The 20,005-nt window shown below is 40.1% G+C and overlaps 1 protein-coding gene, 1 non-coding gene and 1 pseudogene across 10 annotated transcripts in view; 2 read left to right on the top strand and 1 right to left on the bottom strand.

The window, feature by feature from the left end:
* Positions 1 to 20,005, bottom strand: part of Ambra1 (autophagy and beclin 1 regulator 1) — a 188,699-nt gene that overhangs the window by 129,159 nt on the left and 39,535 nt on the right. For 5 of the 9 annotated variants that reach the window (XM_077798123.1, XM_026399088.2, XM_026399090.2 and 2 more), the window contains exons 6-7: positions 18,994 to 19,060; positions 16,249 to 17,705 (exon numbers count right to left, since the gene is read on the bottom strand). In XM_077798123.1, the coding sequence (XP_077654249.1) occupies positions 16,249 to 17,705; positions 18,994 to 19,060 (1,524 nt within the window). The remainder of the gene's footprint in view (positions 1 to 16,248; positions 17,706 to 18,993; positions 19,061 to 20,005) is intronic. The other 4 variants (XM_026399093.2, XM_026399094.2, XM_077798124.1 and 1 more) reach the window with 2 other exon arrangements.
* Positions 440 to 540, top strand: LOC113190077 (U6 spliceosomal RNA; annotated as a pseudogene).
* Positions 18,106 to 18,209, top strand: LOC113190072 (U6 spliceosomal RNA). The gene has a single exon (XR_003301732.1). It is a non-coding gene; the product is annotated as a U6 spliceosomal RNA (small nuclear RNA).

Raw genomic sequence — 20,005 nt, 5'->3', positions numbered from 1 at the left:
ATCTTCTCTGCCAGTGGCCAAGTAAAACAGGGAGACACAAAAATAGGAAGTTTATCTACATTGAACTCTTTGGCAGAGACTCTTTAGCTGACAGTCCTAAAATCAGCCATGGTGAAGATTTCTGGAGAAGCCCAGTTATGACTTTTCTGTGGAGAAAGGGGGTGCCACTTCACTATCAAGTAAACCAAAAGGAGCAGTAAGACTGCCATCCACTAATCTATACAATCTTTGATTCAAACTACAAATACTAACTGCCCACTATTGGTTATCTATTAATATAGGATGAGTACTTCTTACCCAAAATCAATCAATTAATCAATCAATCAATAAAAGCATTCCCTTATCCCCAAAATGCTCATGGGTGCTCAAAAAGTTCCAGTTGGGGGCCTTTTGGGTTTGGGATTAGAGATATGTGATCTGTATATAAATAGATATGGTTGTGCTCACTTTGGCAGCACATGCATTAAACTGTAACAATACAAAGAAGATTAGCATGGCTCCTGCATGAGAATAACACACAAACTCATGTTCCATATTTTTAAGATGCAAAAGATCACCAAGTCTCTGTCCAAGAAGAAAGAGAACAAGAAATAAAGTTCCCCTTGTGTGCATATATTTAGTGCCCTTGATGATTATATAGATCAGCCATTAAAATAAAATAAGCCTTTATCTTTTCAGGAAAAAAAAATAGAAATATATATGGTCCCTGTAGAATCCTAAGATGGAACCCACTTTCTGGCATTCTCGCCCTGTGTAGTCCCTTCCCACACTGAACCTAGACTGGTATATGGCTTGCTTTAACCAAAAGAATGCAGTAGCAATGCTAGTTATGGACCTACTTTTTAAAGATAATTGGCAGCTTCCATTTCCTTTTTCTTAAAAGGACCACTTCTGGAAGTCTTAAGTTGCTGTGTGAGAAGAGGCCATGTAAGAGGCCACGTACAGAGACAAGTCCCTGAGACGACACGGAAGGGAAAGGGACCCCAGTTGTCCCAAGTGAGCGCTCAGTTGGCTCTAGAGAGAACCAAGGAAGACCAGGAGAAGAACTTACCCTCTAAGCCAAGTCTAGCCAAAGAAACATGAAATATAATAAAATGGTTGCTTTAAGTCACTAAATTTTGGTCTGTGTCTTGTTATGCATCAATTTATTAAAAAATATATATTTTTTTTTATTTTGTAGAGCTTTCAATCTAGTCATAATAACAGCATTAGAACTAAGTTCTTTAAGTTAGATTACAGCCCTAAAGAAACTACATCTGAACTCAAAGAAACCAAAGGAAGAAAAGAAAGGATGGAGGGAAGGGGAGAAAACAGATGATAACAATAAGACTATAAATTTGCTCACCATGTGTGTAAAGCATGAAGCCCTGATATTGGTCAGAGAAACAAACTAAAGTGAGAATGAAAGACTCATTGCTCTTTACTACCTACCGCTATAAGGTTCCCAATATGAAGAAACACTTCAGCCCTGGATAGCTACTTTTCCATGTCTATAAGGTAGTTTTAGACTTTGGGAAATTAAAGCTTTCTGAGCTTCCTCACTTACCAAGAGACAGGACAAATCACTAAAATAAAGTGCAGGAAGCAAGATAAGGTTGTGTACATTCAATCCCAGCCACTTGGGAGATTAAAGCAGGAGGATGGCCCCAGAGTTCAAGGTCAGTAGCATGGACTACATAGAAAGATACTGTTTGACTGATTAAGTGTGGTGCTGGGGATTGAACCCAGTACCCTGCACATGCTAGTGAGGTAGGGGAAATAGGCAGTCAGAGCAGAAAAGAACTGTGAGGATCAATAAGGAGGACGGATGTCAGGACCACCATTTGAGGTGTGCTCCAGCTTGTTAACATCTGTTTCCCAAAAGGGACAAAAGACTCCATTCTAACAAAAAGATACTTATGCAATTAAAATCTTAAGGACAGGTTATAGGGGGTTAGTCAACTTCCTCCCCACAGTATGCCTTTAAAAGAAGGAATGCCAAGAGACCCTGGCCATACTCTTGCTTATCCCAAACTGTCCTTTGGGAAATTTCTTCCAAACCTTAACTTCCTCTATAATAAATTTCTTCTACTCACTCGCTTATCTTGGTGTTCAGCATGTTCATTCTTCAACTCCATGGAACACGGCGGACCCAATCCCAATTTCTACAGATAACACTAGGGCAAGTGCTTCACCACTGAGCCATTTCCCCAATTTGTTTTTAATATTTTATTAGTAGGTGATGGACCTTTATTTATTTATATATGGTGCTGAGGATCGAACTCAGTGCCTCACACATGCTAGGCAAGCGCTCTACCACTGAGCGACAACCCCAAATGTTTTTAAATTTTTATCTTGAGACGAGATCTCACTAAACTTAGTGTTCAGGCTGGCCTTGAACATGTGACCCTTGCCTCAGCCTCCTGAGCACCTGGGATTACAGGCGGGCATCACTGCACCCAGCTGCCTTAAAAAAAAAAAAAAAGAAGAAGAAGAAGAAGAAAAAGGCGATGGGCCAGGGGCAGGAGAAATTAGGATAATATCCCATTCCCTTGCTGAACTAAACTATGTTGTGTATTATGGCACTTTCTAAAATAGATCCATTTTGTGTCTCCTGCAAGTAATTAACGACAGTAACCAGCCTCAGCCCTATCACAACAGCCATGCCTTATGCTCCCTTTAAAAGGGAACCTCACTTTCCACTCAGCTTACTCCAACTTTAAATAGTGGGTATGTTAGTCAGCTTTTAGTTGCTGTGACCAAAATACTTGATGAGAACAACGTAACAGAAAAAGTTTATTTTGGGATCATAGTTCCAGAAGTCTCAGCCTATGGTCAGCTGACTCCACTGCTCTGGGCCCAAGGTGAGGCAGAATACCATGGCATGAAGGAGGAAAGTTGCTCAGCTCATGGCAGCCAGGAAACAAGAGACAGAAAGGAAAGGCCAGGGGACAAACACAGTGTAGGCCATGCCCCATAGTGACCTACTTCCCCTGGCTATGCCCCAAATGCCACCTAGTAGTGCATTCAAATTATCAATCCATCAAATGGATTAATCCACTGATGAGGTTACAGCTCTCATGATTTGACATTTCACCACTGAACATTCCTACACTGACACATGAGCTTTTGAGGAGACACAAAAGATCCAAATCATAATGGTGGGATCTCATACAGGAAGCCTTTGCTTCATAAATTAATACAAGTGGACAGAAAAGAATGATATAGCACATACCTATAATCCCCACAACTCAGGAGGCTGAGACAGGAAGATCACAAGTTTGAGGCCAACCTCAGCAACTTAGCAAAGCCCTGACTCAAAATAAAAACTAAAAATGGGTGAGGATATAGCTCAATATATGTATTTATGAACCAGGTTATATTAATGAACCAGGCATAGCGAAACACAACTGTAATCCCAGGTGTAGAATGTGTGTGTACGTGTGTGTGTGTAAGAGAGAGAGAGAGAATATATATAAATTTTTAAAAAATAAATTTAAGGGACTGGGAATATAGCTCAGTTGGTAGAGTGCTTGCCTTGCATGTACAAGGCCCTGGGTTCAATCCCTAGCACCACAATTAATAAATAAACAAACAAACATAAGACCAGAAACTAGAAAACTTCTGGAGAAAACAACAGAGGAATGCTTCCTGACATTGGAATAGGCAATGATTTCTCACATATAACATCAAAAACATAAGCAACAAATGAGATATCAAACTTTAAAACTTCAGTTTAGCAAAGGAAATAATCAATAGACTAAAAAGGCACCCTATGGAATGGGTGAATATACTTGCTAACCAAATATCAAATGAGGGTTTAATATCCAAAATACATTAAAAACTCAATAACAACAACAACAAAAAAAAAAAAAAACACGACCATTTTAAGAACTAGAAGACACTCCTCCAACAATATTACACAAAAAAGCCAATGTTCTTATTAAGAAAAGATACTCAATATACTAACCATCAGGGAATTTAAATTTGAAAAACTATTAGCTAGGTGTGATGGTGCACATCTGTAATCCCAGCAGCTTGGAAGGCTAAGAAAGGAGGATCACAAGTTCAAAGTAGGCCTCAGCAACCTAGCAAGACTCTGCTTCAAATAATAAATAAATAAATAAATAAAATAAAAAAGGGCTGGGGATGTGGCTCTGTGGTTAAGTGCCCCTAGGTTCCATTTCTGGTACCAAAAAAAATAAAAATAAAAACACAACTATTACCAGGTGTGATGGTACATGCCTGTAATCCCAACTACTCAGGGAGGATAATAAATTCTAGGCCTCCTGGAAAACATAGTCGGACCTTGTTTTGAAATAAAAAACAAGACAATTTGGGGATATAGTTCAGTGTTAGAGTGCCCTTGGGTTCAATTCTCAATGTGGGGGGAAAAATTACCTAATGTAGTCAAACTCACAGACATACAAGTAGAATGGTGGTTGCCCGGGGCTTATTAAGTTGTTCAATGGATGTAGAGTTTCAACCATGTGGGCAATATGAAAAACTTCTCAAGATTTATTGCACAACAATATGAAGACAGTTAACATTGTTAATCATCGTGAATTCTTGAAAAATTGTTGAGGGCAAATCTATGTTACAGATACCAAAAAGTGGGGGGTGTTACATCTTTACCTAGAACAAAGAAAGAAAATTATAAAAGCCATCTTACCAAGGTGAAGTGATCTAAGAGGGCAGCAGGAAGAAATAAGCCAAAGAAGCTGATAACCACATAAACATATGTAGGAGAGGGAAAAAGTAGGAGAAACAAAAAATTCACACGTATACCCTCTAATACAGCAAAGGAAAGGGGCACAAAGTCAACAAGCTGCAATTCTCTATGACAGGTCACACTATCTGCCTCTGATTTATTTATTATTACAATTTTCTGCTTCTGCTCATAATTGAATTTTTAATTTCCTAGCAGGTGACACCCAAGTCAAGCACCCCTTTCGCTGTAATACACCCCTCTCTCCAATGTGCTCTGTTCACAGGGACATGAAGGTTTTTAAGTGCTCCATTTCCATATTCCAAAAGACGGTTGTTCTCGTGCTAGGTAACCTGACATAACAGAGATCTACTCTCTAAAGTGAACCTCATGCAACAAATTAGCTGAGAACACCATTTTTCCCCCTTTGGAAACAGAAGAGGAGTTTGTTAATTGTTGCTATTTTTAAAAAATCAGGCTCTTTCTCAGGTGAAGGGGCTGTCAGCATGTCAGCCTAAGCCAAGAGAGGAATTTCTATGAGTAAACTAAACAGGATAGGTGGGATGGAGAGGAGGGCCCTACAATATCCAGTGCCTCCAGGGTGAAGCTCCATGGAAGGTCACTCGGGAAATATTCTATATCTAACCATCAATGTATTTCACTTGAGTTAAAGCAATGGTCACATACAGAAAAATCAGTTTTCAGTTGGAAATATGTCAGCCCTAGTATAAAGTAAGGCATCAAGGAGGTCCATGCCTCGACTTAAGAGACAACAACTATTCAACTCCTGCTGTTATGTGGAAATACAAATCAGTGTTGCCTGATTTTTGTGATTTTTTTTCAATCAAGCCCAAAAAGCTAAATTTATGTTGGAAACTTTTAAATTTTTTAAACATTATGAGAGCCAAACATACAATGAAGATATTTTATAATCTCTGGGTAATTACCAGGCCTACTCACTAAAGCAGAATTTGCTCACACAAACATGTTGTCAAGAGTACTCTCATGAAGGAGCAAGCTGGGTGTACTGGCACACATCTGTATTCCCAGCAACTTTGGAGGCTGAGACAGGGACATCACAAGTTTGAGACTAGCCTCAGCAAATTTGAGAAGTCCTAAGCAACTTTACTGAGAACCTGTCTCAAAATAAAAAGGGCTGGGGATGTGGCTCAGTGGTAAAGTGCCTCAGGGTGCAATCCCCAATAACAGAAAGAAAGAAGGGGAGGGGAAAAGGATAGGGAAGGAAGGAAGGAAGGAAGGAAGGAAGGAAGGAAGGAGGGAAGGGAGGGAGGGAGGGAGGGAGGGAGGGAGGGAGGGAGGGAGGGAAAAAGAAAAGAAAAGAAAAGAAATAAGATGTACTGGACCTTCCCCACAACCCTACAAATATATAAGAAACTCAGGAGGCAGAGGGGAAGCTACTGCTTAGCTCTATTGGGCTGGTACTGACTACAATAAGCAAAATATATTATGCAAATGGAACCCCCACACCTGGGGTTATTGTCTGAAAAAACCTTCAATGCCCCCTTTAGAGCACTACTCTGATAGACACAGGAAAGAAGGGGGCCCAAAGTGAGAAAGATGAGTACATGGGAAATTGCTCTCAATGTATTTGCAGCAAACATATAGATTTCACTACAGTCCCTGTGGTGCTCCAACCCACTGAGCTGACAGAAGTGATTACATTTTTCATGTTTCAGTTTGTATACAAAGCACACCCCTCCAGAGAGGGATAATTTAGTTCAGCCTAACAGGTGTTAATTTGACCTGCACTGGGAAAAGGGCTGCCTGAGGACCTGGGGGGTCATACCATCCCAGCCAGGGTAGCTGCCTCACTTGCATGCAATTCTCAAGATAAAGTGAGGATGAAGAACCTTGCTTCAAGGCAGACAGTACAAGAAACAAATTCTTTAAGCACTTATGCCTGCATCTAGTCCAAATTACAAAGAAAGAGAACAAGAAAAAGTAGAGGAGTCCCCTACTGACCTCTTCTGGACCTACACTGTCATGAAGTCTTTTATTACTCTAGGCCTGACTCTTCCAAATCACTTTCATATAAAGCAGGGATCGACAAACTGAAACTCGTACACCAATTCAGGCCCACTGTCTTTTTGTACAGCACACAAGAATGGTTTTTATACTTTTAAATGATTGAAAAACATCAAAGATTTTTATGACTTGTGGAAATTATAAAAATCAAATTCGTTTCCATACCCAAAGTTTTACTGGAACACATCCACTCTCGTTTACATATTAGTCTATGGCTGCTTTGGAGCAGTTGCAACAGAAACCATACTGCCTGCAAAGCCTGCAAATATTTAATTGCAAATATTTATCCTTGTATATCCATAAAGCACCTATTTTTAAAAACTATAATAGAAGGAAGACCAGAAGAGTAGAGGAAGGAGAATAAGGGGAGGAAGGAGAAAGAAGTACTAGGGACTGAAGTGAAGCAAATTATATTCCATACATGTGATTATGTCAAAATGAATTCCAATATCATGTTTGACTATAAAGCACTAATAAAAACATTTTAAAAGAATAAGAAAAAATTTAGTTTAAAGCAATGTATCTTGTCCTGTAAATTTACAGAAAACGTGTTCCAATCCCTAACGTAGAAAGTACAGCAAACACCAGAGTCAGAATTCAAAGAGGCTCAAACAAGTGAATGGGGGCTAAAGATGTAGCTCAGTGGTAGACACCTGCTTAACATTAGTAAGGCCTTGGCTCTGACACCCAGCAGGCATGCGTGTTCACACACACACCCACAAACACACACAAAGAAGTGAGCAGCAAAGGTGAGAAAGATTAACAGCAATAGTACCTCTCCTCCACTCTACCCTCATCTCCATGTTGCCAAAGAGAGAAATGGGTTGCCTAACCACCCAGGATGACAAATATACAAGTGTTACTGCCTTATGATGAGCAATGAGCCAACTGGATTCTTCCAGTCATTTAACAAGACCAAGTGGTTCAAAGCCTATATATAAGTGAATGTCAGAGATGGGAGGGGGGAGCATGTTGGAGAAGAAAAGTACAGTAACACCTCCAAGTGGCAGATATTTGGAATTAATAAAAAAGTCTTTCTCAGCCTTGAAGAGGGAGTTGCTGAAAACCAAATGATGAGATGACTTTACTACTGAGAAACTTAAGAAATATTTATGGGGCAAAAAAAAACAAACAGGATTAGAAGTCCCAATCTCTGAAATTATGACATCTATGAAACAATGTCATAAAACAGGATATAGGACTTATTTAAAGATAAGTGGACTTATTTAAAGGTAATAATAAATACTCTAACTTTCATTTACTGTTAACACTCATCTCTTTGGCCCTAACAACTCCACTTCTAGAAATTAATGCTCTAGAAACACCAAATATGAAAAGTTACTATGGCCCTGTGAGACAAAAAAAAAAAAAAAATCCAGATTCTACCAGCAAGGGACTGCTTAAATTAATTATGATGCGTTCAATTGTTGGAATACTGTGCCATTATAAAAAAAAGAATATTAAACATGAAAAAATGACCATGATATACAAATCAAGGAAAGAAATTTTTTATTTGCATAGAAAAAATTCTGGAGTAAACACAAATTATTAACAGTGGTTATCTCTAACCAGTGGCTGTGCAGAGGACATTTAGTTACTAATATCACACATTTCTGAAATGTTTAAATTTTTATAAATAAATTTGCATTTGTTTTATAAGAAGCAACACCTAGGATTTTAATTTCTATTTTTAATCCCTGTTCAGTATAAATTTTTCAAGTTCTCCCTTCCTCACAGTTTTAGTAACACATTTCCTGACTTGAGGGTTGTAGGGGAGTGGAGGGGTATTGTTGTAGGTAATATGCCTAATAAAGGGAATGATTGATTCATTCATTGATTCTGCAGCTCTTTATCCACATATTTAAGGTTTTTCTTATTCTGACACATAGTGACTCTTGCCACTTAATTTTCACCATAGTTAAAACACAAAATTAATCTAAAAGTATGTGAGGCAGGTATAACTTTAATTTACCCCATTTAGCAGAGCCTCCTCAGTCTATTCTTAACCAGCAGCCACAGTGATCCTTTTAAATCACAGAAGATCTTTAATATAAAATATCATGCCAATCTGATGGCATCTCAGATCACTCAGAAGAACAGGCAAAACTCCTTAAATGGCATAAAAGACCCTACCTAATCAATTAACTCCTTCTTGTGCTCAAGATACACAACTGACTGTGGCAAGCACCTCCAGGATGTTGCATTTGCTCTTCTCTGTGTGGAATGCTCTTGCCCTCGATATAGGCAGGGTTTGCTCACATAATTCCATGAAGTCTCTGCTTCAATGTCACTTATCAAACCTCATCTAATCATCTTATTTCAAACTGCAAACTTTTACCCCAGCGCACCCTACTATTTTTAATACATTTTTCTTTTTCTAAATATAATTTGTTATCACCTAGTATTCTAGATATTTCATGTATTTACTTATTGTCATTCTCCCACTAGAATAAGAGATTAAGGCTAATATTTAAATGGTTCCTAGTACACAGAAGGTGCTTAATAAATATCTGTTAACTGAGTAAGTGAATAGATTAATCAGACTATTCATTTTCCAAGCCCAAGTCTTGGGGTTACATTAAAAGCCAAGCTCACATTTGGGGCAGCCCTATACATACTCCACAGCTCCTTCCTCAGAGGCCTTAGTTTACCTCCACCCCCCCCCCCGCCGCTTCCATTACCTCTTAAAAACTAAGTTGTTTAATTCCACCATAAGCTTTGTCCCCTTTTTAACTTCCCAATACCTAGTTCTCTCTTTTCCCAGAAAGAACATGATTTGCTCATATCACAAATAAAATTCTCTTGATTGGGATTCTTCCCTATTGTCCCTAAATACCAAATTTCTGAGTAAGAACTCAAAACGTTATATAAGAGTTCACTGTATCCTGAATACAAAGACAATAATTCCACCAGGCTTTTTAGGGATAACTATTCATATTCTACATAATTAGAGCTGGGCATGGTAGCACATGCCTCTAATTCAAGCTACCTGGAAGGCTGAGGCAAAAGGATCAAAAGTTCAAAACCAGCCTCAGCAACTTAGAACTTTTCTTTAAAAAAAAAAAAAAAAAACCTTACTTAAAAATAAATCAGGGCTATGGATATAGCTCAGTTGGTAGAGTACTTGCCTCACATGCACACAGGCCCTAGGTTCAATCCCCAGCAACAAAAAAACAAACAAACAAAAAAAAACATCTTGGGCTGGGGATGTGGCTCAAGCGGTAGCGCGCTCGCCTGGCATGCATGCGGCCCGGGTTCGATCCTCAGCACCACATACCAACAAAGATGTTGTGTCCACCGAGAAATAAATAAATAAACAAACAAATAAATAAATATTTTTAAAAATTCTCTCTCTCTCTCTCTCTCTCACTCTCTCTTTAAAAAAAAAAAAAAAAATCTTGTTCATACAGAAAAGGATTCTGTCCTGCCAGGCAACTGCACTGCACATGCCTATAATTCCAGTGGCTCAGGAGCCTGAGGAAGGAGGATCACACATTGCTTCAGCAACTTAGTAAGGCCGTAAGCAACTCAGTGAGACCCTGTTTTTAAATAAGATACCAAATACACCCACCCCCCCACCCCACACACACACAAAAGGGCTAGGGATGTGGCTCAGTGGTTAAGCACTCCTGGGTTCAATACCAGATACTAAAAAACAAAATAAACATTCATCCTAATGATAATCAGATCCCTCTCTCAAAAGGGGATGAAGCATACACTTTCTTAAGTACTGATCATCCTAATTCTAAGCAAATTCAGTGAAAAGCCTTTCACAGAAACATAAATAAATAAATCACAGATGGGAAACAGAACCTTCACATTTACTTTCAATTATTCACATTTAATTTGGACTATATCAAAATTAAGTGCCAGGCCTGCTAGCGCACACCTATAATCCCAGTGACTTGAGAGGTTGAGAAGGGAGGATCACAAATTTGAGGCTAGCCTGGGCAACACAGTGAGATCTTGACTGAAAATTAAAAATAAAAGTGAGTGGATAAGCAGTTTAATGGTAGATCATCTACCTAGCATGTGTGAGGCCCTGGGATAATCACTTGCACTGAAGGAAAAAAAAAAATCAAGTATACCTTCATCAAAACTGCTGACATATCTTTAAGAAGAAAAAAAATGTCAATAGCTTTGACCAACAGAGATAATAAAGTTACTGAGATGCCAAGCACAGGACCCACCAGATTTTATTTCATCACCAGAAAGAGTTAGCTATTGCTGCAAGCAGTGCCAAACAGCTGTAATCCCAAAAGACTTGGGAGACTGAGGCAAGAAGATCTCAAGTTTGAGGCCAGCCTGGGTAACTTCTGAGACCCTGTCTCAAAACAAAAAAGGGTGAGGGTATAACAGTGGTAAAGAGAGACACATTTGGGCTAGGAGTGTAGTTCAATGGTAGAGAGCTTTGCCTAGCATGAATTCCCAAGAGTGATCCCGAGCATTGAAAGACAGAGAGTGAAACTGGACTAAATAAGCTCTAGGTTCCCTCCAGTTTTAAGATGCCATTTCAATACTTTTCTCTTTCTTAGTAGCCTTTAAAATCCAAGGTACTCCTACTGCAAGAAGCCAAATTATCCTGATCTCTTCTTTCATAAGTCTGGGTCCTCACACCAAAAAGGAAGTTTCTGGTACTGAAACAAAGGGCCTGACACCCAACATGTAAAGTGGAGTCAAACTACAGAAAGCTTGCCCTCTACTGCCCATAGGCAAAAGGAGAACCGTGTAGCAATTTTTACCATGCAGCAACAAAGAGTTATACTGAAAATACACACTGTGTACTTATTAATACTGTTGGTATTTGAATGCACTATTAACTATCCCTGCAGTACCAAGAATCATAACACACCTCCTCAGCGTATCTTCCACTACAAGTCCAAAGAACAAGACCCTTTCCCTTCACATACAATCACCTTTAGGGAACTCTGCTCACTTAATAACAACAGCACCTACAAAAAAACTGCTTTGTTATAGCCGGGTGCAGTGGTGCACACCTGTAATACCAGTGGCTCCACAGGCTGAGACAGGAGGATCATGGGTTCAAAGCCAGCCTCAGCAATGGCAAGGCACTAAGCAACTCAGTGAACCCTATCTCTAAATAAAATACAAAATAGGACTGGGGATGTGGCTCAGTGGTCAAGTGTCCCTAACTTCAATCCCTGGTACAAAAAAAAAAAAAAAAAAAAAAAAGGCTTTATTATAAGATCCAACCTCCTACACAAACAGTAAGGATATCTCTTCTCTGCCATCCTAACCCAGCAGCAGAAGCAGCAGCAACAGTGGTGACCCAACAGTGACACCTGCTGGAGAAATATAAGCAAGGGCTGACCCATGTGCCCTTTAGAAAGCGAAAGATGCCGATTAGCACCTGTTTAGACTAGTGATTTACACCAGAATATAGCCATCCAATATATGAGGAAGCAATGGCCCTTATTTAACATGTATGCACTTAGAATATTTTACAACAGACCTCATTTTTGAGCCAGTCATCTCATGGTATACTATAACATAGCTCATTTAAAAGTGACTCCATAAATAATGGAACTACTGTATTAATTCACTATTTTCCAATGAGAAATATGCATTATTATTAAAAAGCAAAAAACAAATATAAAATTTTTATAACAGGATAACAAGGGGACTTTTCTACAACATACAATTTTAAATGTTTAAATTTTATTTAAACCTCAACATAAACTATTTTCATCACCAGAAAAAAATATATGTAAACAAAACTTCTGGTACATCCTTAAAAGCTTCTAGGTTTTTTTTTTTTTTTTTTTTTTTTTTAATTTTTTTAATATTTATTTTTTAGTTCTCGGCAGACACAACATCTTTGTTGGTATGTGGTGCTGAGGATCGAACCCGGGCCGCACGCATGCCGGGCGAGCGCGCTACCGCTTGAGCCACATCCCCAGCCCAAGCTTCTAGGTTTTAAATGACCTACTTTATGATGATCAATATTTTACGTGTAGAAAGTAGCCACTAGTCACAGGTGGCTATTTATATTTAAATTAATAAAATTTTTAAAAATGTAGTTCCGGGCTGGGGATGTGGCTCAAGCGGTAGCGCGCTCGCCTGGCATGCGTGCGGCCCGGGTTCAATCCTCCGCACCACATACAAAGATGTTGTGTCTGCCAAAAAAAAAAAACTAAAAAAAATGTTGTTCCTCAGATCCTACTAGCAGCATTTCAACTACTCCACAACCACATGTGGCTAATAGTTATCATGCATTTCCATTACTGCACAAAGTTTTATCAGACAGTCTTATTCTAGAGAAACAGTGAAGTAGTTACAGACAAAATTATACGATGTCTGGGTTGGGTAGCTGGTAGTGGGTATAGATGAAAGAATGTTGGGTAAGCATTGATAATTTTTGAAGTCAAGTGATAGGTACATGGTAGTTCATTTAGTACACTTTTCTCTTTATTTTTATGTTTGAAGAGTTCCATAATAAAAAGTTACAAGGAAGGAAAAACAAAAGGCTCACTTAACAATGAGGTTATCATCTGGGGCTGGGGTTGTAGCATAGTGGTAGAGTGCTTACTTTCATGCATGAGGCACTGGGTTCAATCCTCAGCACCACATAAAAATAAATAAATAAAATAAAGATATTGTGTCCATAAAAAGAGGTTATCATAGTAAGGAATGTTAGGTGGCAGTTTGGTCAAAGTCCTGTCATGTAGACCAGAGTTCAAATCCTCAGAGACCTACTAAGTTTTTACGAGAAATTCTGACTCTGCTAAGAGTCTTGCTTTTCTATAGCAAATTAGGAAACATAACACCTGCCTTGAACAGCAGAGTTGTAGAAATTAGAAATAATGACTTTACCTCATTAATCTCCCCAAAATTACTTCAAAGAAAGATCAGTTCCTGCCAAGCACAGTAGTACATGCCTGTAATCCCAGTGGCTCTAGAGGCTGAGACAGGAGGATCGCAAGTTCAAAGCTAGCCTCAGCATCTTAGCAAGACTGTCTATAAAAATTGCCGAGGATGTGGCTCAGTGGTTAAGCACCCCTGGGCTTAATCCCCAGTACAAAAGAAAAGAAAAAGAAAAAGAAAGATCAGTTCCTAACACATAGTAGGCACTCAGTAATTGGTATCTGAAATTATCATCATACAGTAGAGTTTATTTTAACCACTTGAGGATTGCTCACAAGAATACCACAAGAAGGACTATCAGAACAGAATGAACAAAACCTGACCAGAAGCCCAATGCTACCATGGAGGCAAGAACTGCTAGAACAATAACAAGACAATTCTTTTATGGCTGCCTTTACTAAACTTCAAGAGTCTACTACATGTCAGCGCTGTGCTGGATCCTTCTCATCGTTCTTGACAAAGAGAACAGAATCCTAAACTTTTTATATGGGCCATTATGCAAGACAAAATATTCCAAAACCAGGAACTGAGCTGTTTGTTCATCCAGGACTGGTCTTACTCATTTGGACACAGTGACAATTCTCCATTAGTTTGGCCTACCATTCATATCCAGCCAAGCTTCCCTCTGTCCCCTTAGTAACTGCTTACATACACCATACACTTGAGTCCTTTAGTATTGCTGAGCCCCTAATACAAAGGTCTTTGTCTAAATCCTACCATTTTTCTAGATGCATTTTGTTAATTCTTGCTTGATTACCTCACCACTTTCTCTAAAATGACTACCTTTTTTATTATTGTTGTTTGTTTAGGCTACACTTAATCTCAGTACCACACAAGGAAGTGCTTGGTCACCTATACATTTTCTTTTTTGATGGAACTGTGGATTGAACACAGGGCCACATAGATTGACCTACATCCACAGTCTTTTTAAATTGTGAAACAGAGTCTCACTAAATTTACCTGGTCTGCACTGGAATTTGTGATCCTCTTGCCTCAGCCTCCTGAGTGGCGAGAATTATGGGCCTGTGCTACCACACCTGGCTGATCATCTAAATTTCTGATAAATTTCATATAAATAAGTCTTGCATTATAATAACACTGTATACTCCAGTGGGCACAGTGCCTCCAAGTGTCTAACACAGTGCTAGAAAAATCATAACCATTCAACTAATGCTTATTGACTTGAGTGTCTGTCTAAAGTAACCTCCCAAATAACAAGTACATTATGTGCATAATCCATATTCCTCCCCTTGTTAGAAGCTTATGGCAGAGAAATTTCAGTTGCTTCAGCAGAGGATATAATGCAGAACAATATGCTGTTTGGATCCAACAGGCATATTCTGGGAGCTAGTGATTTCGCTAGATTTGACCTTTATAAAATTACAGAAAGAAGTCCCTAATAAATCAAGATAGATGCACACGTAGCCATTCATGGAACATGTAGTGGGCGATCAACTACATCCACTCTTGTTTCTTTCATCAAAGAGTTGGCCAGGATGCCAATCCATGTATGGAGAAGCCTTCCTTCCATGAATTCCTTTTTCCCACGCCAGGATGAATGTCCATCTGAAAGGTCCAGTCAAAGAATCCTGGGGCTTTGGATGTAACTAAGTGGTAGAGTGTGTGCTGAGCATAGAGGAGGCCCTAAGTTCAATCCCCAGCACCAAGAAAGGGAGGGTGTCACACACCTATCATCTCAGTTTTCCAGGATGCTGACGTGGGAGGATCACTTGAGTCCAGAATTCAAGACCAGCCTGAACAACACAAGGAAACCCCCATCTTAAAATAAATAAATAAAAATCCTCAGAAACAAACAAAAATACCACAACAAAAAATTTTAGTTGAACAACTTAGGTGCTATCTAAAGACATATATCTAGCCAGGTACGGTGGCACATGCCTGTAATCCCAGCAACTGAGAAGGCCAAGGCAAGAAGATCACAAATTCAAAGCCAGACTCAGCAATTTAGCAAGACCCTGTCTCAAAATAAAATATAAAAAAGGACCAGGGATATAGTTCAGTGGTAAAGCATCCTTGGGTTCAAACCCCAGTACCAAACAAATACACACACACACCTGGAAAATGTTTTTGAATTTTACTTACTTTACATAAATATCTGTGTGTGTGTGTGTGTGTGTGTGTGTATGTGTCTTTGCCCTTTGTCAAGCTGCAGTATTCCAAAAGGGAATGAGAAAACATACAGAGCCAGTACAATATACTAATCTAAACCAAGAGGAGTTCTCTTTTGCCACTTATTCCCAGACACTCTAAGACATTTTCTTACCTCATAGTAACTACTCCTACATATACAATTCTTAAGAAGGTCAAAAAGCAGGGCAGAGGTCAATGGTTCTATCTCCTCATGCCTCTCTAACCTATCTACACTCTTTTCAAGGCCAAAACCAGGGCCTTGGATTTAGCCAGAAATAGATTTAGTACTGCCAACTGACTCATCCTAGACCCAATCATATCTCTGCCACCAGAGAAAAATTTCCTAAGATGATGCAATGAGGAGATCAGAACCAGATGCGTGGGTCCAAGACACTTCAGCTAGAGCCACACCATCTATAGGACTGAAGGAAAAGATATGAGGAGGAAAGGCAGGGATGCAGAGGAAAGCAACGGCTTACCTCCTGAGGGAATCTTCCTCAGAGCTTTCCTCAGGCATGTCCTGATGTAAGGCTTCCTGTGATACAGTTCCAGATCTGCTGGACTGGGTGTAAATTCTTTCCCAGTGGCCTGTCTCCTGGTTAAAGGCCACCCCCACAGTCCTCTCCTCCTGTGGACTAGCGGAGTTGCTCAACTCCAGCCTGCTGGAGCTGGGCGTCTGGCCTTCAGTCCGCTCAAGAGGTGGTAACTGGTTGCCACTTGATGGCATGCCCTCAAAGGAGGTGGGGACCTGCCAGGAGGAGCTAGCCTCACTAGATGAGTAGTTAGGTGTGGTTCTTTCCCAACGCAGGGTATCATTGTTGAAGGTCAGGAGATTATGGCAAGCTCGGCAGCGATTCAGGTGGCCACGGGACAGGTTAGAGTTGTTCTCACTGCTGTGTGGAGTGGGCTGGTGGGAAGGGCCTGGCCTCTCAGATTCAATGTTATTGTTGAGCATTTCCTGGGCCTGTTGGGCCTGAGGAGCTTCCCCACTCAGGCTCTGGTCCAGCTCCTGCAGCCGGTCATATTCCAAAAAGAAGCGTCTCAGGTCACACTGAAGCTCGTGGCGAATGCTGCCTGAGTTGTTTTGGCTGGAGCCATTCCCTCCATCTGACTCAGTTGCCAACCCTGACGCTGGAAAACCCCTCCCTTCTGTGGCTGAAGTATACACAGACGCCTGAGAGCCACCTTCCTGCTGTCTCAACACAGACAGCAAACTCACTGAGGAGGCACTGGTTCTGGGTGGGGGCATGGATTCCGCCTCAGAGCGTGAGTTCAGACTGAGTACTGTCCGGGTCCACTCAGATCCTGTCAGCCCAGGGGCTATTTCTCGGTGATACCTAGAAGGGTGGCTAGACAGAGGGCCTCCCAAAGAGCGACGGGTGGGACCCAGACTGAGGTTGCGGAGCGTGTTGCCAGCAGTGCTGCTCTGGACCGTACTGAAGGCAGACGGCCGGTTCAGGAGGCCCTGGTCCTGTTGCGTTGACGAGGCCTGCTCCGGGGGATGGAAGGGCTCGGTCTGTACAAAAGAAAAGGAAGGGGTAGTAGCTCTGGCAGAAGCAGGGGGGACACTGTCCTGGTGTGGCAAGTGGGAAGGAACTCGAGTGCCAGAGCAGCGGCTGCAAAGGCACAAGATCCCAGGGTGCTGGCAGCACTCAACTGTGTTGGGGTAACTGACCCGCTGTCGGAGCCTGATGTAAGCGGAAGTCCTGGGGCGCTCCGTGGAGGGCTGAGGGGGAGGCGGTGGGGGTGAGGGGGTAGCAGAATCTTGCACTGTGCTTTGCTCTCCCACCTGGATGCCAGAGGAGCGGGAGGACAGCATGTGCAGGAAATTATGGAGGAGAGGTGTCCGACGAACTGGCTGTGATTGCAGGAGGGCACGTTGACGGTAGTGGGATAATTCTGTTCCATCTATAGGAATTTCTGGTTCGTCATCACCCTGTAACATGAACCAGTGTTGGGCAAGGGTAGAGCAAGGCAGTTAGGTAGAAATTCCAAGTAAATCAAGAAAAACAACCACTAATCTCCAAAGAGAACCACCTTCTTACATGAGCAACAACTTTCTACTCTTGAAGTACTAAGTACTAATAGACTTCAGATTCAGAATCATCATTATGTTCAATTACTCACTTGCAATTAGCAACATATTTGAATGAGTACAGATAGCAAACCAATTCTCTTATCAAAGGCATCTCCATGACATAAAAGTAGTGAGGGGAAACTCAATGTAAAGCAGCCAGAGACACACGAGTGATAAGCTATTCAACACTCCATATTGATGACAAGTGTTACTTTTAATGAGGCAATCACTGGAGGGGATGTTAAGAATTGACTCTACTGTGTTCGTTTCAGCAGCACATATACTAAAATTGGAACAATACAGAAATTAGCATGGCCCCTGCGCAAGGATGACATGCAAATTCGTGAAGCGTTCCATATTTTTTGGAATACCATTTGACCCAGCTATCCCCTCTCCTTGGTCTATACCCAAAGGACTTAAAAATAATGTACTACAGGAACACAGCCACATCAATGTTTATAGCAGCACAATTCAAAATAGCTAAACTGTGGATCCAATCTAGATGCCCTTCAGAAGATGAATGGATAAAAAAAAAAATGTGGCATATATACACAATGGAATATTACTCAGCAATAAAAGAGAATAAAATCACGGCATTTTCAGGTAAATGGATGGTGTTGGAGAAGATAATGCTAAGTGAAGTTAGCCAATTCCAAAAAAACAAATGCCAAATGTTTTCTCTGATATAAGGAGTCTGATTCATAGTGGGGTAGGGAGGGGGAGCAGGGGGGTAGGAGGGGAAAGGAGGGGGCAGGGAGTTAGAAATGATGGTGGAATGTGATGAATATCATTATCCAAAGTACATGTATAAAGACACAAATTGGTGTGATTATACTTTATATACAACCAGAGAGATGAAAAAATGTGCTCTATAAGTGTAATATGAATCGTAATGCATTCCACTGCTATATAAAACATATTTTTATTTATTTTATATATATATATGTATATATATAAAATAAATAAAAATAAAAGAATTGACTGTCGAGATTATGGCTGTAACTCTAACTATATAATCCGAAATAAAGTCCTGACTAGAAAAAAAGATCCAGAGTCTGAGAACTGAAATCCAATCCAATCAGAATTAAAGTTCTCATTTAGAAAGTAACTCAGAGTTCAGATGGAATTGCAACTGCTTGACTCTTACCTGCTGATTAGAGGGGTTAACAATTGCTGTGAGTAAATAGTGTCCAAGTGGATCAAATCTCACCAGACTGGAATCACAGAAGAAAGAAATAAAGACATACATAGAGAGATTATGTTAACTGAGAAGAGAAACTATCTTCTAATTCACAACAATTGTGGGATTACCTAGGTATACACTTCATGCTTTCAAAACATTAAGAGACTTAAACAGTAAGGCTAAATATTTCTTGCCAAAGTAAAGGAATGCATATTACAAAAATAACAATTTCACTTCTGAAAAACACCTAGGTTTGCATCTGAGAAGGCAGCATCATTAAGTACACATCTGTTCATATCTAAGAGCCCACTTCATAGTGAAGCACAGAATGCTTCTGTTTTCTACCGAAGGTTCAGTTCCTCCCTTATATAGCAGCTACACTGGCAAGAAGTATGTGCTCTTGTGGCAATGAACAGTACCAGCATCAAGCAACATAGTTGAAACCAGAAAATCAGAACATATCCAAGTACAATAGCAAAAGGATCAAAAAAAACAATATATCAAAATAAGTAGGATTTTCTGTTTTATTTCTATGTCTTTTCTTTTTCTTTTTTTTTTTCCTTTTTCTTTTTGCACTGCTGGGAATTGAATACAGGGCCTTATGCATGCTAGGCAAGCACTCTGCTACTGAGCTACATCTTTGGCCTACCATGTGTAGGTTTTGTTTTTGTTTTTTTAGTTGTAGATGGACACAATACATTTATTTTTATTTATTTATTTTTATGTGGTGCTGAGGATAGAACCCTGTGCCTCACACATGCCAGGCGAGTGCTCTACCACTAATCCACAATCTCAGTCTCCCATGAGTGTTTTGATCCTGAAGGCTCAATAAATAACACATAGCAAATTGAAATCTCTATTGTCCAGTTCCACAGACAACAAAGGGTGAGAAATCCCCCACCAAGCTATCTAAAAGACCACCCAAATCTCTTTCAGGTTCCCCTGAGGAGAATAATATCAAATATAGCTTTTAATC

This window comes from Urocitellus parryii, chromosome 4 (assembly GCF_045843805.1).
Source record: "Urocitellus parryii isolate mUroPar1 chromosome 4, mUroPar1.hap1, whole genome shotgun sequence".
In the NCBI taxonomy this organism is placed as follows: domain Eukaryota; kingdom Metazoa; phylum Chordata; class Mammalia; order Rodentia; family Sciuridae; genus Urocitellus; species Urocitellus parryii.
The sequence above is the reverse complement of the archived record's forward strand: the minus strand, read 5'-3'. Positions and strand labels throughout refer to the sequence as shown.